The 22,508-nt window shown below is 32.6% G+C and overlaps 1 protein-coding gene across 8 annotated transcripts in view; it reads right to left on the reverse strand.

The window, feature by feature from the left end:
* Positions 1-22,508, reverse strand: part of CCDC171 (coiled-coil domain containing 171) — a 443,161-nt gene that overhangs the window by 123,281 nt on the left and 297,372 nt on the right. For all 8 annotated transcript variants that reach the window (XR_009210997.1, XR_009210996.1, XM_058431106.1 and 5 more), the window contains 2 exons: positions 5,686-5,831; positions 3,582-3,636 (listed from right to left, as the gene is read on the reverse strand). Coding sequence is in view for 6 of the 8 variants with exons in the window: in XM_058431106.1 (XP_058287089.1) it covers positions 3,582-3,636; positions 5,686-5,831 (201 nt within the window). In the remaining 2 variants the exon portion in view is untranslated. The remainder of the gene's footprint in view (positions 1-3,581; positions 3,637-5,685; positions 5,832-22,508) is intronic.

The raw sequence follows: 22,508 nt of genomic DNA on the forward strand, positions 1-22,508 counted from the left end.
TACGGGATGGGAGAAAATGTTTTCAAATCATATATATAATAAGATTCTAGTATCCAGAATATGCAAAGAACCCTTAAAACTCAACAACGAAAAGACAATCAACCCAATTTAAAAATGGGCAAAGGATGTGAAGAGACATTTCTCCAAAGAAGACAAACAAATAACCAATAATCATATGAAAACATGTTCAACATTGTTAGTCATTAGGAAAATACAAATCAAAACAATAGTGAGATACTACACAGTAGTCACTAGGATGGCCATTAACAAAAATTGAAACTAACAAGTGTGAGCAAGGATGTGGAAAAATTAGAATGCTTATCCATAATGGTGGAGATTTAAAATGGTGCAGCAACTGTGGAAAACAGTTGTGGTTCCTCAAAAAGTTATCATGGTATTATTATATGATCCAGCAGTTCCACTCCTAGCTACATACCCAAGAGAAGTGAAAACAGACCTTCAAACAAAAATTTTTACACAAAATTTCACAGCAGCATTCACTATTCATAATAACCAAGAAGCAGAAACAACCCAGTGTCTATCAGCTGATGAATGCATAAACAAAATGTGGTATAACTATACAATGGCATATTATTCAGCCATAAAAGGGTACGACATATCAATATATGCCACAGGATGAATGACCCTTGAATAAATTATGCTAAATGAAAGAAGCCAGACATCTAAAACCACATATTGTATTATTCCATTTACATTAAATGTCCAGAACAGGAAAATCCATAGAGACAGAAGGCAGGTCAGTGTTTGCCAGGATGTAGGGGAAAGGGATATAAGAAATAATTGCTTCTTGGGTACTGGGTTTCTTTTGCAGTGATGTAAATGTTCTGGAATTAGTTGTGATGGGTGCAGATACTAAAAACCACTGAATTGTGTACTTTAAAATGGTTAAACTGGTGAGTTTTTTTCAAAACAAGTTCAACAGTTTTGGATTTTCAAAAAAAATAAAAAGCAGCCAAAATTTCAACTCAAGAGAGAAGGGTGTGTTTTAAAAAATGCACCTCATGATAAGTTATGACAATTTTGTTTCTTTTTGTTCTTATTTTTCTTATCTCCAATAACTTGAAATTGCCCCCCCAAAAGAGTGTCTTTTAAAATTAACTTCTGACCTACGTTAAAAAGTGGCAAAAATAAAAATATATATCTAAATTAAATTAATATAAAATTTACATTTCTTTGAAAAAAAAACTATATGTTTTTAACTGAAATGACTGACCTTCCTTATTAAATAGTAGTTATCAGTCCCAAATGGAATTTTGAAAATAATATCTAATCAACTGTTCTGTGTAATATATTTGTAGTATTTGAAAAGTTGAATGAAATGTGTTGCTTAAAAACTACCAAGTATAAATAAAATTGCTTTTCCTAAAAACAAATATGTTCAGGTTAAGTTCCTTAACATCCAAGAAAAGAAATAACGTCTGCAGGAAAACCAGTTCTTTCTTATATTTGATTATTGTGTCAGAAGTTAGTATTAAAATTCAACTCAGCAGGTAAGACTTAGTTTTATTCTAGAATGAATGGTACAAACCTTGAAAACACATGTGTTTAAAACAGTAAGAAATATAAATAGTCATACTATTTTACTGTGCACAGTAAACTTTGCTAAAGAGTTTGGATGTATCCATATCCATTTTTACCATCCCATGAAGGAGCCTGGACCCACCTTCCATACTAGTCTTTGTTTCATCAAAGACAGCAAAATGCCAATGGAAAGTCCAAGGTGGCCAGAACAATAAACCTGTTGAACTCTGGCACGAAGACAGGTGGGCCTGCATCTTCCCGAGACCTTCAGAGGACTCTCTGGGCCACCTCCTTAACACTCATTCATTCTCACTCATACCTCACAGAAAACAGAATTATCCCCAATTATCTTTCCTAAGTTTTCACTTCAAGCTTGAAAAGTAATTGATAACTTTAAAACCACTATATTAATAGAATTTTCTACAGACATAAATCAAAATAATTAACTACTAAATCTGAAGAGAGAAAAAGCCATAAAGCAAAAGTAAATCTACAGTGGCTATAGACCAGATTTACAGACAGCTTTCTTTCCATATGACACAAAAATCAAAAGATGAACTACAACTGAAGAACTGTATGATTATAATCATCCTGTTGCAATCAGTCTTTACTACATTTAAATGATATATTTTGCCATTTTCATAAGAAAAGAAGGTGGTACAACATTTACATTTCATATTGGTGATGGTTTTTCCCTGATGTCAAAGTTCATTCCCCAAGTTAGCTGCTATCTAACTTTTTTTTTCTCCAACTGGGATGATGAAAAACCAACTGGATTTCAAATTCAACATTAACTATATAAAAGGGTGTGCCATGTATATGATGTAATTGACTTTTCTATCCACCAAATTCAAAAAAACATACCAAAGATGTCTCTTTCACTGCAAATCTAAATTTCAGATTTGTGGCACATATGAATTTAATGTGACTATATTTAAACTATACTGACTAGCTAAACTTTTTTAAATGGGAAGGGGGAGAAATCATAGTTTCAAAGAAGCTTAGGAAATAGCACTCAGATTATTTTTTTTTCAAAATACTTTTGTTGACATGAAATAATGCTGGTCACCTTCAAAATATAAAAGAATACAGGGGCCCATTGTTTTTAAAATGTTACAATGCATTAACTATTAGTTTGCTAATTTTGATTTAATATGCCCTTCAAAAGGTTAGTTTTAGGGTATTTTAAGTGACTTATAAAATGATATTATATAAAAAATTGATTCACAAGGTTATTCTAAATGTGATTCATTCATAAATTCCATGTATCTTTAAAGTACTTAATGTTTGCATTTCTAATAATTTGCCTATCAGACAGTAGCAGAAACACATAAATAATGTTTCTCTACTTTTGAATGATGAAATAATGAACACATCTTTCAGTGAGGAGTGGAGTGCTAACAAAATACATGGTCAGTAAATATATTATGTTTTTACTAATATCATAATACTTTTATTATGCTGTTCATCACTACAAATTAACACTCAGAGTTTATCATACAGGAGTAATCAAATTTGAAAACAATAGAATATATTAAATAATTAAATTTCTACTTTAAGAGTATATTCTCACAAGTAAGAAAGAAAATTTCAATTTGAATAACATCACTACCTAGTTTATATATATGAGTATTACTAAATAAAATACATGTTTCTCTCTATACATATAGATATAGGACCGTTTGTTTAAGAGTGGTAAGAGGTTAGACAGTGTGGTCAAACATTTTATCATTATGAAATATATAAGAATCTTAATGACCTCTGCTTTGTTCAGCAAAGACCGCAAATAATTCCAAGTGCAGTTACACCAGTTTGGGGAAACCACTATTTTCTTAGTTTTATAGATATATAAAGTGAATTCTGAAAAAAAGCATGCAATATAGCACTATGTAATGGAAATTTCCAGTCATCTGCAAAGCATCTTTTGGTTAATTTAGTTTTTTAAGTTTCAAAATGAATTAAAGTACTTTATGGCTAATAAAAATAATGACTAGGTGTCACGATACAAATTGAACAATATTAAAGAAAAATTACAGTACCTTGTGAAGCATATTTTCTACTGCTCTCATGTGATTAGCAACACATTCTTTGTCTCTAGAAAAAATAAAAGATTAAGTGTTAGTAAAACTCAAAACTTACTACAACTGTTACACATTTTAGTATAAGTCACTGGTATTAAAAAATAAGGGTCTGATATCACTGTTCTCCTTTTATTTTTTAATTTAACTTTGTAAATTTTGATTTTTTTAATTCATTGTTCTCCTTTTAAAAGTATAAAAACTAACCATATTCACTGATATATTTACACATTTAACTCATATCTTAAATTTTGTTGCCTGTCCTAAATTGGGGTAGGGAAGAATAAAAACGTAAAAAAGTGAAAAACAAAGAAAAAAATCACAATTACATTATTGATCATTTAAAATGTGCTTTAAATGGTAAAACTTTATTCTTTTATTTCTAATGAAAAAGACTTTGAAAATCTTAGTGATGGGGATATATAAGAAATGACCATACTATGCAAAATAGTATTTTCCTTTCCACACAGTCTTTTTATGCTATAATAATTACACAGAAAACTCCTCCGTGACTTGTCTAGGAATATGCAAAGTTACTAGTTTCTCCTATCAGCCTACTATATTGATTTTAGCCTTCATAATGAAATAAAAAGTTTGAATGAAAATACTGAAGATAAAAATCTAATTGTAAATTGAAATTGAAAACTGTAAATAATGTATTAGTCTCCAGATTTCAAATCAGCTTTCTTTAGTTTTATAAAAACATGTGCCCGTGGTCACAGATCATAGACATGTCAAAATACTGAATTAACAGCAATGTTTTGAAAATACAGTTTGAATCTGGAGGTTTTATAAGCCTATTTTCATTTATCTCAGAATTTTCTCAGTGCTATAAGACTCACTGGAAATTACCTGGGCTAAGCCTCTCATTTGACATGATGAAACTGGGAGTGAACAATAACAACAAAAACTGATTTAGTCAAACTTATATTTTAAAAAATGACAAAAACATACACCTTATATGGTGGTGCAATGTTACATAGCTTTACAGTTTTCCAAAAAACTATCAGTGGTTATTCAAACATGCCAATATTTTGGCCGTGTGTCAATTCATGTTTTCATTATGTTTGAGTAACGTCACAAACCCTGTAGCAAAGCTTATGAATAGCTTAAGATTGTGGATTCCTTGTTCAGTGATTTATATACATTCTGCAGTTTACAGACTATATTCATATTTGATGATATTTTATGCTTGTTTGTCTCAAAAAATATTTAATTAATGTATATTTTTGCAAGTAAAGAAATTCAGAATTCTAAATTTAGAAAACACTGAGTTTATCAAAATTAGATGTTTCTTTATTCCTTGAAAATAGATATTCTTTAAGCCATGCTGTTGTACAAAGAACTGTCCTAAAGTATTCCACGAAATTTGATATGAGGAACAAATAAAAATGCCCAAGAGAACTGTTCAAAGTGAACTTCATAATGTATGTCAACTTGATTACCTGGTTTAAAAAAAAAAAAAAGCAAAAACACTTTCATCACATTTACATAGTGGTCTACTCTGAAAACTGTATATTTTTCTCCTTAAAATATTAGAATATACAGCTATAAAAATTAAATGAGTTTTCCACGGTCAATACGTTTTATTGTATTTTTTAAATGCTATGATATACATGCTGATTGTATGCTAACATTTCTTTATGGAAATATTACTCACAATATTAGTATATAATAATATATGCAGAGCAAAATTTTGGAGACAGTGGGGCAGAAGAGAATAGGAATGTATAACAGAAGATACTATGAAAAACTTCTAAATAGAGTCTTACATTTCACATTAATAAAACATAGTTTCTAACATGTAACACTACAATAGAGCCCAAAATAAGCATAATTAGAGGTTATATAGAAGCTTATACTTTTCTGAGGTTTCTCAATAAAATATACATTTAGTATGTTAAGAGTTTTTCTTTTTTGAGGATATATCAGAGAATTTCAAAGAAAGACAGCTGTTACTTTTGTTTTCTAACACTGTATTATCCAGGGCTAAAACCCGGAGCATGAAAGTAAGAATTGATCTTTTGTCTGTTTTAAGTGATCTCCCCAAGGTCCAAATGCTCACTTGGCTGCCATGCGGAGGGCACTCTCTGCATCATGGATGTTCTCCTCCAGTCGACGCTTGTCCTGCTCCAGCTGGGTAAGATGTCTATTGAGCTGACGCAGAGATTGATCTTTTCTTCTCAGCTCCATCTTTGCCTCGGAGAGACTCTGCAAGCAGACAGAAAACAGAGTTACTTGTCAGCCCTGATAATTAACTTCAATTTATGCCATAGGCTATTAAACAAAGAAGAATACAGACTGACTGAGAAGTAGACTTGGGTCATTGCACATCAAAGTTGAACAAATTTTCTGCAAAAATTTTATATACTTACTATTTAGAAATGATAGAACTGATAAGGTTTTGGAAAATGTTTCATTACAAAATACAGTTCCATTTTATTTTTTTAAATACTGCAAGGCAAATAAATTGTATTCTTACTAAAAATAACCTGATTATAAAAATCTCAAGTTGTACTTTCTTTTAATGATGAAAAAATAAAGATTTCAGGGTAGAAAGCACATGAAATTTAGAGTCAATTTTATTCTAAATAGAACTAGAGTTAAGAACTATCATATGCCCAAACTATGCATGTGATTGAGAAAATGATAGACCAGGATATGTATGAGAAAATGGTAAACCCAAGATGAATGAGTACCACTACTGTCTTTATAAATATATAGTTAGGTGGCTATAGACATTTCAGCAAACAAACAAATTGGACTCCAAAATAAAATTCACTTGCTTCCCAGTAAATAACTCTCATGTCAAGGATAGCAACACAAATAGGACCGACATGTTTTAACTAACAAAGTTATAAATAATACTTGCATTCAGAATTATTTGTGTTCTATAAATGTTTTCTTATTCACAGAAGTACAAGATCTGTTGATTTATATTTGCCATCTGCTTTAATCTGAAATATTAGCGCAAAAATTTCAAGATGCCATTGTGCAACTTCATATTGAAGGCTTAGAATCAGAAGCTCACAACTGAGAGAAGTATTTTCTAGACCTCACTTAAAATTCTAGGATGCAAAATAGTACAGGGATCACAGGATTGCTTAGCACTAAGAATCTTCTTACTCCTTTGCCTAAAAAATTTCTAGCTTATTCTAGAATAAGCTTATCAAACAGTTTTTTATTAAATTTATTGGATGGTGAGCTAAATAATTGAGTGCATACACGTAATTTTTTCTTCTTGCTCAGTTTAGCCACACATTAACATCCACACTGTGCTTCAAAAATCTAGTAAAGAATAAACAAAAATGTTATAATTTCATGTGTAAAACTCTTCTAACAGTATTCTTTTAGTGAATTCACAATGGGTAGTATAAAAAAAAGAATAGTATAAAAAACTTAAGCTGCATACATGTTAAACCAATTAATTCCCTCTAAATGCTGGTGAATTGAAAGCCATCATCAGTCAAATCAGGTATTTTTAAATGTTAAAAGTTTTAAAATTCAGTAATTCACTTTTCAAATAGTCGAATTCCTGTCAAATATAAATCAGAAAATTAAACAAACTATGACTACTTATGAGACATTGTATTTTGTTTTAAATCTTCACCATTAACCGATCTTCACAAACATTCCACCACAGAAATAGTCACTGATTCAAACCAACTTTAAAAAGATGGCAAAGAATAAATTTTTAAAACCATGCTAAACCTACTAATTTTGTGCCAATGCTAAGATAAAGACACTAAAGCATCATGAGATTTCTTTATTTAAAAGAGTAAAATCCTTTTCAGTTCGTTTCAAAGTCAGCATTCCTGACATCTTTCAAGCAACAAAAAAAATCAATTTTTCAAATATGAAGATCAAACTAATGGTCCACCACCAGTTATGGATAAAGCTTGAATTCTTCCAACAAAAACAATACATTTGTGCCAGTCCATTCAAATTCTTCTGCTCAATAACTCTTATGACTAGAGGTGCGTATTTGTGAGGGGACTATCCAGCATTCAGTATATTATTTCTAACCTTACCCAGATTGAAGCTTGCTGATCCAATCTCAGGGAATCTATGACTTTGAAATTATCATAAACCCACACTTGACATTTCAATAATCCTATCATATACTTTCAAAGAAGATATAACTCATAACATTAGAATTTCTACTACATAGCTAAATCTTCTCGTTTCCATTCTTTCATTCTCATGTCTCGGGGCAACGACAGGAGTCATCAAACTCTTCTAAAGCTTATACAATTTCAGGGGTATAGAAAAGAAACAAAAGGTGGTATAAACAAAGTGATATAATTCACACTTCCTTGAGTATGAAAATAAAAATATAGTTTTTTTGGAAAAAAGATCATAGTTTTATAACTTACAGACATAGAATTCTCATTTGAAAAGAGGAGAATGACATCATGAAATACATCAGTGGGTCCTAAGATTGATGGGGATGGGTGTAAAACACCAAGACATAAACTGTGATTCAAGAATACGTCTTTTCCCTAATACTTAACCTTTTTTAAATAACAAAAACAGAATATTTAAAAATCCTAACACTGAGCTTTAAAGAAAAATATATTTGTGTATATATATTTACATATATATATACACATCACATATATATTTATAAATATATATCCATATATCACATATAATTTTAAATTCAGCTTTTCTTTTCTCCTGTTCAGATTGATCTAATTAAAACCCATGATAAACTTTATGGACTCTAATATTTCCAACTGAATGACTGAAACCAAGAGGGTGCGCCTCTAGGCAGCAAGGCAACAATGATAAGCAGCAGGTTAGCCACTAATTTCTCAACCAGGGTAGACTGTGAAAGTGTGATGTTCTGATATCCAAGAAACTGTTCAGGAGAGAATAGGATAAATCAAGTTTAATAACTCTGCTCCTAATTGTTCCCCCAATGCTCAACTCTAATTACTTGGAGAACTCTCCTGACTGTCACCTGATATTAAGTTGTTGGAGGCTGAGCCTGGAACAGCGAGATAATCAATAAACATTTAGTGGGGAGAAGAATGAAGATCCTGTTAAGCAGTGGGAACCTGCAGCACCCAAAGCCCTTCTGCTCATGAGAAAACCTATGGGACAGCCATAGTGATTGCAAAGCAATAATCCAAAGAACTGTTTTTAGGCCTTGAGGCCTTTAAGCAACAGTACATTTGAGGAAAAAAGGTTAACACGGTCACCCTAATTACAGCCCACTTTCACATACTTCATATATAAGTGAAGACAAGCCAATTAGGTAGAAAGGAAGATAAGGGAAGTTTTATTTGTATACTAATTAAACCCCTGATGAAATTAAAGGAAAAACATACAGCTCTGTAATTGTGTCTGAGAAAGGTCACTTCAGGTTCAGTTATCAGAACAGCACAGCCTTGAGATATTTCACTTAATCCACAATACAGCCCTCATTTTGTACTCAGGTCTTAATATTTACCAAGAAAAAAAATTCAAAGCCTGATACTGAATTTATCTTTAAACAGGGTTGTGAACAATTTTAGCTGTTAGAAAGTTAAGGCTAGATATGATAACAAGAGTCTTTTAAAGAGCAGAAAAAAATATTCTACCTACACAAGAACCAATGTCACAATATTATTTATCAAAGATTTCCAGTTTTCATTTTAAATCCAAAATGTTTTTAAGCAAATTTTTACAATGCTATCCCAAAATGTCTGTATTTCAAAAGCTATTGTATAATATGTTTATTGCATTTCTTTTTAGATAATTATGTCGTTGCTTACCTTCATTTTCTCTGTTAAGGAAGAAAAAACCAATGCTTTCACTTAACTACTCCTATAAGAAAATACTTACATTTGATTGTTTCCAGAAATGATCATGAAAAGCTATTTACTATTAATGAAAGCTGGCAGGAACAGTATGGACACAAAGGAAGTAGTGAAGTATAGGAAAAGCTCAGGAATAGAATACATGGTAGATGCGAATATTAAATGACCCACACATGTATTTTTTCTTATCCATAGTTCCTGAAATTTCTATAATAAGCATGTAGTACTAGTGAATAACAGCAAAAATTATTTTAAGTCATACATAATATTATATTTCTAAAGCTTGAAATGTTTATTAAGGCTAATAATTTTTAATTAATTATAAAATAAATTGAAATTCTATTACCTCACACCTATAAAAACATTTTGTGCAATGAAAATTTTTTTAAATAACAGCTTTATTGAGATGTAATCCACATACTAAACAATTCAATCTTTTAAGGTGTGCAGTTCAGTACGTATTCACAGAGTTGTACAACTATCACCAATGGAGGTCTTTTTTGAAGTAAAATTCTTTAGAAAAAAAACCTTATCAAAACAATGTGGCTATCTAAATATAGTATCTCTCAGTTTCAGCAAACTCTGGTTGAAAACTGCATAAGATATACAAAGTGTATCATTCTGTTTAGAAATGATTTTTGAAATAAAAAATTTATGAAATGAATTCCCTGAATTGGAATATTTAATAAATGCGGTATAGTACAAACGTTAAAGTTATCTTAAAGGATATGCATATCTCTTCAACTAATATTTCGGGATGCCAAGCGAATCACCCAACACAGTTCTTTCTCATAAGGGTACAGTACAGCAGTGCTTTAGACCATTAGGCCGCTAGGAAGACCAAGCCCCAGGGGATATTGCTTTTATAGATTTGCTTTTGTCTAATGGGAAATATCTATGGATCTACATTCCTACACACTAAAAGCTAATGGCTTATTCAATTTGGTAGAAAAAGTTAGTCATACAAAATGAAAGGCAAGACAACAACACAAGTGTTATAAGAACTAGGCTACATTTCCTTGCAAGGGGAAAAAATATAACATTTAAAGAAAAATAAATTTATTGCTGTCTGACTGTTCCTTTAAACATCTCTAGATTGCAATGAATTTGGTTAAAAAGCTTAGTAAAATTAATGTTTGAAAAGGAAATAAGGCTGTCTTCAGCCCTACTGTTATGTAACAACTAAAAAATTATATTAATCAAGAATTAATTAAATACTTGCTAGGTGGATCAAACTGTACAGGTTGTCACAGAAACTATAAACATAAAATGATACAACAACCAAATTTACAATAGGGCTGGGTAAGCAAGTTAGGAATGAAACTAAAGAATAATATATTTTATAATAAAGCCAGAAAATCTGTAAGATAAACAATTAGATAATTTACAATAAAAATACAACAATAAAAGATGTTGGTATATAGTACAGTTTATATCTGAATAAATTTCGATCTTGGTATCTTATATTTTATATGAGGAATTTAAATACAAAGCTATGTAATTTAAATTAATCTTCCTTAGGGATACTATCTTTTATTGTTTTCTAGTAATACCTACACAGAAGGTAGGTGACATATTTATAAACTGAAGCTGAAGCTCAAATAACTTACCCACTTTCAGGGTTAAATAAATGGCAGTCTTAGTTAGAACTCACATGTCTAGTAAGACAACAGATGTTAAGGTATTCTATAAACTGTAAAAGACTACATAAATGTAAAAGGCATGATTAATGATTACACTTCTACATGTAATGTCATTACGGACTGTTCTTTAAATCTCCACCTATATATGACAACTTGTGAGTGCCTATATTATTTCTGCCTCATTTATTTACTTATATATACATACAAATACGTATAATTTTTAAAATTATTTTATCACACTTGAAAAAGACAAAAGGAAATTAACAAAGAGTGTAAAATATGTTACTTTTATAAATAGGCCATGTGACAGATGATTAACAACAAATAGGGCAAATGAGCAATGAAAGTTCACCTTAAAAATTTCCAAGCATGCTATAAGATTTTGTTACATAATGCCTCATGATTATCTGTACCATATTCTCACATATGCCTTTGAAAATGTCTTCCTAAATGGTGTCAATATAAAATAAAAAAGCTAATTCTTCCCAGTAAACTAACTGAAAGTGATCAATAATAAAATATAATGGAATAAAAAGGAACTTCATAAGAGTATTCAAAATATATTGAATGCTATTTGTTCTAAGCCTCGCATATAAAGCACAAAACTTTGTGATAGACTAAACGTATTAGATAACAGTGAAGTAAAGTGGAAAAGAAATAGTTAAAACACATTTTAAATGACAAAAAAAAAGGAGGATAGTAAAGAGAACCACAAAAACCCTCTCAACTGGAAAATATACTCAGAAAAGTACAAAATAGAAAAGTGGTAGCTAGATTTATTGTGACACACGGCATGTAAGCAGTAATGTGGCAGTAATGTTTTCTGAGTATAAAGCAAACTGAGTTTGGCTGCACTGCAGACCTCATGAGACAGAAACTACCTGCAGATGACAACCATCATGATGCTGCTATAACAAAATCAGCTCTTATATGACATCTACGTTCTCTTGGCAAATACCTAAGAAATATGAGGGGACAGAATACACATAGGCTCTTCTGTTGGACCTTATCAGCCATAGCATACTCAAAAACTTCGCAGAGCTGACAACCCCAGCTATGTGGAGGTCCAAAAAATTGCTGAATTCCCTGGCAATATTTTAAACGAGTCGAGCTATGAATTAAGTTGTAAAAAACTATCATTTAGAATTTAAATGCTGTTTTAAAATCATTTGAGAATTACCTAAAACAAATGTCTGAGAAGAATTTGAAAAAATTTGAATAATCTATAAAGGGCTTCATATAGTTGGGTTTCTAATATTTAAATAAAAAACTTTGTTGAAAAAATCTTTCAACTTCGAGAACTGTTTTGGTGATAGAAGTGAATAATAGGGTAAATAAGCCTATTAATAATTAAAATACTCTTAATATTTTCACTGTACTACAGAATTTAAATGGCCATTATTTAACGTGAATATGTTATATATTAACTACTTTTAATAAAAGTAAATCAAATACCAACTCAATAAAATTCAATTATTTAAGAGAATTTGAAGGTCAAATTTAAAATTTGGAAGACAAATTTAGGTTATTTTAGACTTAAATGTAAATAAAACAAAGTTTTGAGTTTTTTCTTAAAAGTTTATTCATTGGATGATTTTTCGTGCATTATTTTACTACTGATTTCTATCTTAATTTTAGAAGTATGTCCACAGGAGAAAAAATTGTAGACAGCAAATGTTTGCTAACTTTCACTATGGGGAGTGTTCCACATATTTTCTTGCACACACAGAACAGTGCCTCTCATATTGTAAGTATTCAATAAATGCTGGCCATTATAACTGCTGTTGTTATTTCCCCTATAATCACTAGGGGGAAAATTACTTGAGTAACAACTAAGTATCATTATTGTCATTACAACTCAAGCATGTTATAATTACATTAGCTCAGTTGATTCTTTATAATCCAGTGAGATATATATTATTACCATTCCTGTTTTACACGAGAAAACTAAGAATCAGAGAAGTTATTTCCCCAAAGTCATGGAACTAGTAAATAGGTGTATGTCAAAATGTGAGCCCTTCTTCTGAATCTAAAACCTTCTTCTAAACTCTGTACTACAGTAGTGTTAATAACAATGTCTTCAGATTTTCCATGAAATCTACTAACTGGGAAATCACCATGGAAATGTAAAACCAATATTTCTCTTATTTATCAAACTCCATAAAGTCAGTAAGGTACTTTAATATATTTAAATGGTTACTTTCTACTTATATTAAAGTCCAATAAGAGCTTCAGTATTATTTAAGGATACACTTTCAACATCAAACATTGAAGAATGCACAACTCAAGATCCCTTGTGTGAAAGTGGGATCACTGTCATCACTCATTAAATGTACTAATAAAAAATAAATATTTGTAAAGAAATGATGAATTGTATAGCACTCCATTGTAGTATAGAATTTTATATAATTCAAGACACATTGGGCTGTTGCTTTTTTTAACCTTTCAAAAAGCAATGGACTTACTTACCTTTCCTTTATAATTTACCAACAACAGCACTTAACTTTCCCTGTAGATTTTAAAATTTGACTGCCTAGCATAATATCACCTTTTTAATATTTGTAACAGGCCGGCCGCGGTGGCTCACGCTTGTAATCCCAGCACTTTGGGAGGCCGAGGCGGGCGGATCATGAGGTCAGGTGATCAAGACCACAGTGAAACCCCGTCTCTACTAAAAATACAAAAAAAAATTAGCCGGGCGTGGTGGCGGGCGCCTGTAGTCCCAGCTACTCGGAGAGGCTGAGGCGGGAGAATGGCGTGAACCCGGGAGGCGGAGCTTGCAGTGAGCCGAGATTGCGCCACTGCACTCCAGCCTGGGTGACAGAGCGAGACTCCGTCTCAAAAAAAAAAAAAATTTGTAACAGCAACCCACCCTATCACAACAGTATATCAAGATACCAAGCTCAATAATACAGCATCTGTAGCTACCTCTTCCTAGTTAGGGAGATCTTAGCTGCTATGTAAGAAAACACTTACGTGCCTAATTTAAATCAAAAATGTCATCTTTAAAAAACTGGTATCCAGCCAGGTGTGGTGGTGAATGCCTATAATCTCAGCACTTTGGGAGGCTGAGGTGGGCAGATTGCTTGAGGCCAGGAGTTCAAGACCAGCCTGGGCAAAATTTGAATAGGATGCTTGAATCAGTGGACTCCCAACTCCCATCCTTCTTTAAATTGGAATTTGCTTTAACGTTTTCTATGAACTTTGTGTAAGATTTCGTTTAAAGAAAGGGTTCTTTGGCTAAATATATTTGCCAACTATTGTAAGAGAAGGCCATGGGAAGCTTCTGAAGGATTCTAGGCTGTGAAGCATCCCTCTTTGATCTGTTTGGGAATCATATATATAAACTATAACTGTCTAATTAAAGAAATACAAGAGGTCATTCTGGATATATCATCATAGCTCATTTAAATCTTCAGTGGAATTCTAACCAAGGTTTAATATGATTTCACCTGTGAGTAAAAGATACAATGATATACTATGTTAAAAATGATTTTAAAAGAACTGGCTTATAATAGTTTTCCTTAATATGCTAGAGTATTATATCAAAATTTACTTTTACATTCCTCAGAGTATATATTATTTACTTTCTATAAACGCACATTCTAGCCATATATTTTCTATTTCCATTAACTATGAAATCCTACAAGGTATTTGAATTACATGATAGACAGCCATAAACCCTACGTCATAGCAGAAATACATGATGGAAAGAATATTATTTTAGGGACACTAAAAATTGGATTAACAACTGAATTCAGTAATTGTTTTCTAAGGAGAACTACACTATTTCGGCTACGGTTTTAAAATGTTTTCGGTTATTATGTTGTGTTGTTTTGAAGTAAAAGAGGGTAGAACAAAGTTACCACTGGCAATAACCACTGAGTGAGATTTCTAAAAGGGTTTCTAAAAGGGTTGGTACCGGCTTTCCCATCGTGCAATAAAACCATGAAAGTTATTTTTAACATATCTGAGTGAAATATATACTTTTTAACCACTCTTCACTTGTACTAATTAAAGGAAAAGAGAGTGAAGCTGAGTAATACAGAGTTGTTAAAACAAAGATGAAGGCTCACAACTAAAACAACCAGTTTCAGCAACAGTTGGAAGCATATTCAAAGTACTGTTGGCACAAGGCAGAAGGATGGACTCAAGCCTCTGGGGAATTTCTTGAGGAATTGTGCTTATGAAAACCCCTGATCTCGGTTGTAAGGTCATTTGTTCAGGCAGTAATAGTTGAAAAATACATATTCTGGGGAAGTAACATAGCAAAACATAGCATTTTATAGGTTTGCTTCCAATGGAATTTTCCTGTATAAGGGTGTATGCATATATATGTACATGAATATATACATACTCAGTAAATAGTACCATTTTGGTTACAAAGAACTTGCTATAAAATTAGTGTAATTTACACTTCTGATCCCTCTGTAACCAACCCATTCACCTGAAGAAAAACGTAGTTGTTCTAACCTTCTAAATGAGCGAGATCGCCATCTAGTGGTGATGCTTTAAAATGTCTGGAATATGGCTTCTGGAACCTAGAAAATGTTCTGTGGAATGTGGTGGACACTGAGTACATATTCTAGAACATTCAAATTTTCTTAAACAACAAACAGCATAATACACGGAATAACCTTTTTCTTTTATACTTAAAAAACCTCTAGAACAAGAGAGAAAAGCATCAACCACACATATGACTCCCGGAGATAACTATTTTCAACTCTACTGACCAAACTAGGGAAGAGGGTTGCAGATGCTAAAATGTAGTTACACCAAATTTGGCCAATGTGGCTAACTGGAAAGCAGATTAATTATTTCTATACATTATATAATGAAAAAGATAAGTTACCGCAGTAGATTTTATTATTGGTCAAACTATTTGTTCCTTCTCCCAGAGGGGAAAGCATATTCTCCTGTTCCACTGATACCAAATTTGACGATGTAAATCGGTGGTGTCCTTTTTGGAAAGAGGATTATATATTCCCTGTCCTGTCAAAATCAGGAATGGTCAAGTTACTTGCTTCGGCCAATGAAATGTGACTAGAAGTAAAATGTCAATTCCTATCGGAGAAAAGGACAGCAATATCCCATGTAGACACCTTTAAAACAAGACCGGCCGGGCGCGGTGGCTCACGCCTGTAATCCCAGCACTTTGGGAGGCCGAGCTGGGCGGATCACGAGGTCAGGAGATCGAGACCATCCTGGCTAACACGGTAAAACCTCGTCTCTACTAAAAATAAAAAAAATTAGCCGGACGTGGTGTCCCAGCTACTCGGGAGGCTGAGGCAGGGGAATGGCGTGAACCCGGGAGGCGGAGCTTGCAGTGAGCCGAGATCACGCCACTGCACTCCAGCCTGGGCGACAGAGTGAGACTCCCTCTCAAAAAATAAAAATAAATAAACAAAATAAAACAAGACCAACAGCGTTCCAGATAAAGAACGCTCTATCAGCCTCAATCATAGGGTATGGACATATGAAGCAGAAGCACACAGCTGACTCATGATGAATATGCATAATGTGTGAGAAATCACTTGTGGTTGTAAGGTCATTGTTTAGAGTTATTTGTCACTGCAACATAGGAAGAGGGTACCTTAACCCATTTTTCTACATTTGGCAATTTAATATTTATATAACTATGAAGTCATCAGGAGATACTTTAGAAAATCAGTGTCTAGGCTCATTTAATATTGGATCATTGGGGAAAGACATGAAGTTTAATTAAATATTAAAATCACAGCAAGTCATTTGAGACTTAGGTGAGTATGTAAATATAAGGACATTACAGAAAAATAATTTAATAATTAAAAATTGAAGACAATAACAAAATAAAGAGGGGTACAATACTGTAAAACATACTATTTTTAATATACATATGATAAATTACTAATATGCATGTATATATATGTAAATAGGTACACTTAAAAATATGAAAGGCATACACCAAAATAGTAATGACAGCACTTTTTTCTTGTTAGTATTTTTATTACTTTCAATATAATATGTATAAACTTTGTGTAATTAAAAATGCAACTGACAGCCATGCGCAGTGGCTCATGCCTATAATCCCAGCACCTTGGGAGGCCAAGGCGGGTGGATCACTTGAGGTCAGGAGTTCGAGACCAGCCTGACCAACTTGGTGAAACCCTGTCTCTACTAAAAATACAAAATTAGACAGGCATCGTGGCGCATACCTGTAATCCCAGCTACCTGGGAGGCTGGGGCAGGAGAATTGCTTAAACCAGGGAGGCAGAGGTTGCAGTAGCCGAGATCATGCCATTGTACTCCAGCCTGGGCAACAAAAGCGAAACTCCAACTCAAAAGAAAAAAATGTAATTGATACAATCTTCATAAGCTCAACTTTCATCACAAAATCTTAAATTTAGACACAGGATATCATAATAGTAATTAAAACTGATTTTTAATGTGCTCTAGTAAACAAAGATAGGAAATTGCTCAGTTATGTAACATTTTATCAAATGGTAAATAAATACAAATACATGTAATATGCAACTAAATTTAATCACTACCATTTATTCAACTCTTTGAGGGGGAAATATTTCAATGACCTGTTTCCCTCTAGGGAATAAACAGGGCCTTAGTATTTCTTAAGCTAATAGTCACATCATAATACATATCCATCTGATTCCCAGGATTTTGTCAAACCCTCTCCCCAATTACAGTTGCCTGTTTTTAAGACTTTTAGCCATGATACAGCTTAGAAACCCCAAATAAACATTCTTCACAGATAAATGATTTTCTAAATTCCACAAGGACTCTATGTTCTGCGTCACAGGACATAGATCAGAAAAACAGATGAATTCTATTTCCATCACAGAAATGATTTTGATGATTTTGGTTTGCTTAATACTCTGATTTTACTCCTAAAATAAGATAAAACCACCATAAAGTAGCATCCTGTTTCATCTATCATAGTGATTTTCCTTGTTGATACCCTTAACAATAATCCTTGTAGAGTGCATATACGTCCCTAACCACATTTTGGCAACTGGCCAGGCTTTTGATAGCACAAGATAAAAATGACAAATATGCTTTACCCTTTGCAGTTTCAGGCATTCTAATTTTATCAAGGTTAATACTACTTTATACATTTTCTGAACTAAAACATAGAAAATAATACTCGCCAGCACTCCGTAAGATCAAAGCATTATAAAGTCATATTCATTGGGTAGCCTCTTAATTGTGAATATACTAAAACAAAATGCAATTTGTTAAGATTAATAAATAATGATGTTTTCTGAAATAACATCTTAAGTAGTGATGTGATATAACAGTGCAACATTACTAAACTTCCAAATAAAACTTGAGTAAGTTAATTAAATGTTTTCTATAAACAGAAAGGTATAATGATTTAGAATACATATCCCCACATGGGGTAAAATTACCTCTAAAATGAATTAAACATTGCCACTTAATCATGCTAGAAATATGAACATATAATTAGATAATTACCTCCAAAGACTGAGACATTTAAATTTATCCTCATTCCACTAGAAATGTAATATTCTAAAGTTGGTTACTATGATTGATGACAATTAAATTAAATATTTCTAAAACAAAACCATTGCTGAGTCTCAGATTAATGAGAACTAAAATAATCACACTCAAAAAGTGAATAAATTTTAATTAGTCCTTTAGGTTACAATGTACTGTTTATTAATTTAAAATTGGGCCCACTGAAACAACAAGTATTTTCATAGTTAACCTTGGAATATCTGTAATTATACTACACAGTCTGGGTCATTTTTGTAGTGCATTCAAAGAAAATAATTTTTCTAAGAGAGAAAGTCTTACTACAGTATTGTCATTCTCAATAAACATCTCTGGGTTCAGGTCCTTGCTCCACTAATTACTAGCTCTGCAACTTGGGCTAAGTTAAATCCTCTGTGCCTTTGTTTCCTCATCTGCAAATGATGAGTAATAATATTTCTCTTAAAAATTGTTTTAAAAGTTAGATGAGAAATTATTATCTGCAAATTATTTAGCCAAGTGGCAAGGAAATAAATCCTAGCTATTTTTATCTAATGCAAGGACAAATGCTAACAAAATTTACATAGTCCCTTAAGCCTCCACATTGGAGGTTTGTAAGTTTACAAAGAATCCTCATTGTAGTTAATAATAAAACAAACCACTAAGGCAAATACAAGTCATAAGATAATAAAATTGCATATTTGTATTAATAAAGTATTTTGGCATATTACCAATTCAACTAATTACAGAGAAAATTATTTAAAGAAATGAAAGACTTATTCAACAATGGCAAAAATCAACTTCACTCACAGATTTTAAGTGGCACAACATAAATGCATATCATTTACAAAACTCCAAATAGTTTACATATATTTGAACACTTCAGTTTCCAGATGGAAATGTATAAAGTCATGTACAACATAAGGTTTTGGTCAACATTGGACCATGTATACTACAGTACTCTCATGAGATTATAATGAGGCCGGGTGTGGTGGTTCATGCCTGTAATCCCAGCACTTTGGGAGGCCGAAGTGGGCAGATCACCTGAGGTCAGGAGTTCGAGACCAGCCTGGCCAACATGGCAAAACCCTGTCTCTACTAAAAAGTACAAAAACAATTAGCCAGACATGATGGTGTGTGCCTGTAATCCAGCTACTCTGGAGGCTGAGGCAGGAGAATCACTTGAACCAGGGAGGTGGAGGTTGCAGTGAGCCAAAATCACGCCACTGCACTCCAGCCTGGGCAACAGAGCAGGACTCCACCTCTAAAAAAAAAAAAAAAAAAAAAAAATTAAGCTGAAAATTTCCTATCACCTACTAATGTCTTGATGATCCTGACCCTGTGTAGAGCTAGGCTAACGTGTGTATTCACGTCTTAGTTTTTGCCAGACAAGTTTTAAGCGTTAAAAAAAGGATTTTAAAGAGAAAAACACTTACTGAATAAGAATATAAAGAAAATATTTTTGTACAGCTTTACAACGTGTTTGTGCTTTAAGCTAAGTGTAAAAGTATACAGTGCTTATAAAGTCGACAGCAGTATACAGTAATGTCCTACGTCTACACATTTACTCAGCATTCATTCACTGAGTCACTCAGAGCAACTTCCAGTCCCATTCATGGCAAGTGCCCCACACAGGTATATGATTTTTATCTTCTATACCATATTTCTATTGTATTTTTTCTATGTTCACATAACACAAATCCTTACCACTGTGTTACAATTGCCTACAGCATTCAGTATAGTAGCATTCTGTACAGGTTTGTAGCCTAGAAGCAACAGGCTTTACCATAGAGCCTATGTGTGTAGAAGGCTATACTATGTAGGTCTGTGTAAGTACATTATGTGATGTTTGTACAACAAAATTGTCTGACACATTTCTCAGAGCACAGCCCCATCCTTAAATGACACATGACTGTATTTCAAATGAAAATGTAACCTCATTTAAGGAAGGCACACAAAGAGTTCAAATGCCAACCACAGCTGGATAAGGTCAAATTAAAGGAGAAAGGGATTTGACTTGTATCTCACCATTTGAATGTTCACTGTAGATTTATTTGGCATTTCTATGGCATTTCACTCCAAAAGTTTAAAACATAAAATTCTTTATAGACTTAACTTTAACAAAAAGAAAAAGAAGATCATGGGAAAAGTTGATTTGAGTTGAAAAATAAAGACACCCTAAGGAAAATTCCTTGTAAGTAGTACTTCTTTAACAAAACAAACAAACAAAAAAGACAAAAAAGCAAGACGCTGGCGCAGGGGACAAAAAAGAAATCAAAATCAAAATACTCAAACACCCTCTAACTATAAGGGACTTTAATATCGCAACAAAACCAAAGAAAGAAAGAAACCAAGAAAGGTTGTACACATTGACATTCAGGCTTCCCAGGAAAAATATGATTACAAACATTTTTTAAAAGGCAGTTTTGTAAGCCTATTGATTCCTTTTGCACATTTCAAGGTAAAGTAGTTACTCTGTAGTTGACTCAATAATATTACAAAGATCTGTCAGGAGTCTGAATTTAATAAGAACCCTCTCTGTTTTTTAAAGAAAACCTAAAGACAAGTTAAAGCTCAAAACTAACTGGAACAAATAGTATGCGAGTACATGTGCTTAACATGCAATCCACTTGTGCAATAATCTCATTTTTCTTCTAAAGCATTGACTTATAATAAATCTTTCCTATTGCACTGTAAATTCCAAGGTCATAGTCAAAGATGTTTATTAGTATAATTACAATGTTGAAAAAATACCAGTAAGCTTCCAGTTCTAGGTTTCATACATTAATAGAATAAGAAGATTAAGAAAGTGTCAAGTGTGTTTTAATTCTTCAGCTCTAAAGATTCCTAATGTGGTGCTCTTTTATTACATGATCTAGTTTTTAGTTTTGTTTACATTTTATCTTTGAAGTTGCTAACATTTTTTCAAGCACTTACAAAGTACAGTTTTGTTATTATAAAAATTAAGGGCCAGGTGCGGTGGCTCACGCCTGTAATCCTAGCACTTTGGGAGGCCGAGGCAGCTGGATCACAAGGTCAGGAGTTTGAGACCATCCTGGCTAACATGGTGAAACCCCGTCTCTACTAAAAATACAAAAAAAAATTAGCCGGGCATGGTGGTGGGCACCTGTAGTCCCAGCTATTCGGGAGGCTGAGGCAGGAGAATGGTGTGAACCTGGGAGGTGGAGCTTGCAGTGAGCCGAGATCGTGCCACTGCGTTCCAGCCTGGGCGGCAGAGCGAGACTCCATCTCAAAAAAAAAAAAAAAAAAAATTAAGATATGGCCATAAGAAAAGAGGTGGAAAAAGCCAAAACTGCTGAACAGCCAAAAGGAACTCATTTATAATATAATGAATTATTCAACTTTACAGGCATTCTTCAACAGGGTCTCTATGTTCAATTTCTAAATATTTAAGATTCTAACAATTCTTAAGCAATTAAGATTCTAACCACTCTTAACCAGCGTTTGACATCTATCTCTACAGAATTGTAAATACGCATAATACCAATAGATTCTTGATTATCCTTCAATATCCAATCGCTTTACTTTCTACTCTCAATAATGAACAATCAGTATTTCAAAGAAAAAGAGTTTTCCTATCTCCTTTTTGACATTATGGTTAAAGACTCTGGGTGCATTGTTCCACATGGTAAAGAGGATTGCATTAAATGAGAATATCTAATTCTCAATGTCTGAACTTCCTATTATTAGGGACTTTACTAACATTAGAATCAATTGAAAAGGCCAGGCAGCTGTTTCAGGGTTTTGTTTGTTTGGGGGAAGTCTGTTTCTTAATATGCTTTCCTTGTAATAAGCAAATAGTAACATAAAAGTTAGAAAATGAATATCCTGCTTTCTTCTGTAACTGAAATAAGATATGAATTATAATACTACAGAGGTTATTTGTGAAACCTCTGCTGGTTATAACATTTAAAACTAAAATAAAT

Source organism: Hylobates moloch, unplaced genomic scaffold (genome assembly GCF_009828535.3).
Source record: "Hylobates moloch isolate HMO894 unplaced genomic scaffold, HMol_V3 SCAFFOLD_19, whole genome shotgun sequence".
Lineage (NCBI taxonomy): Eukaryota > Metazoa > Chordata > Mammalia > Primates > Hylobatidae > Hylobates > Hylobates moloch.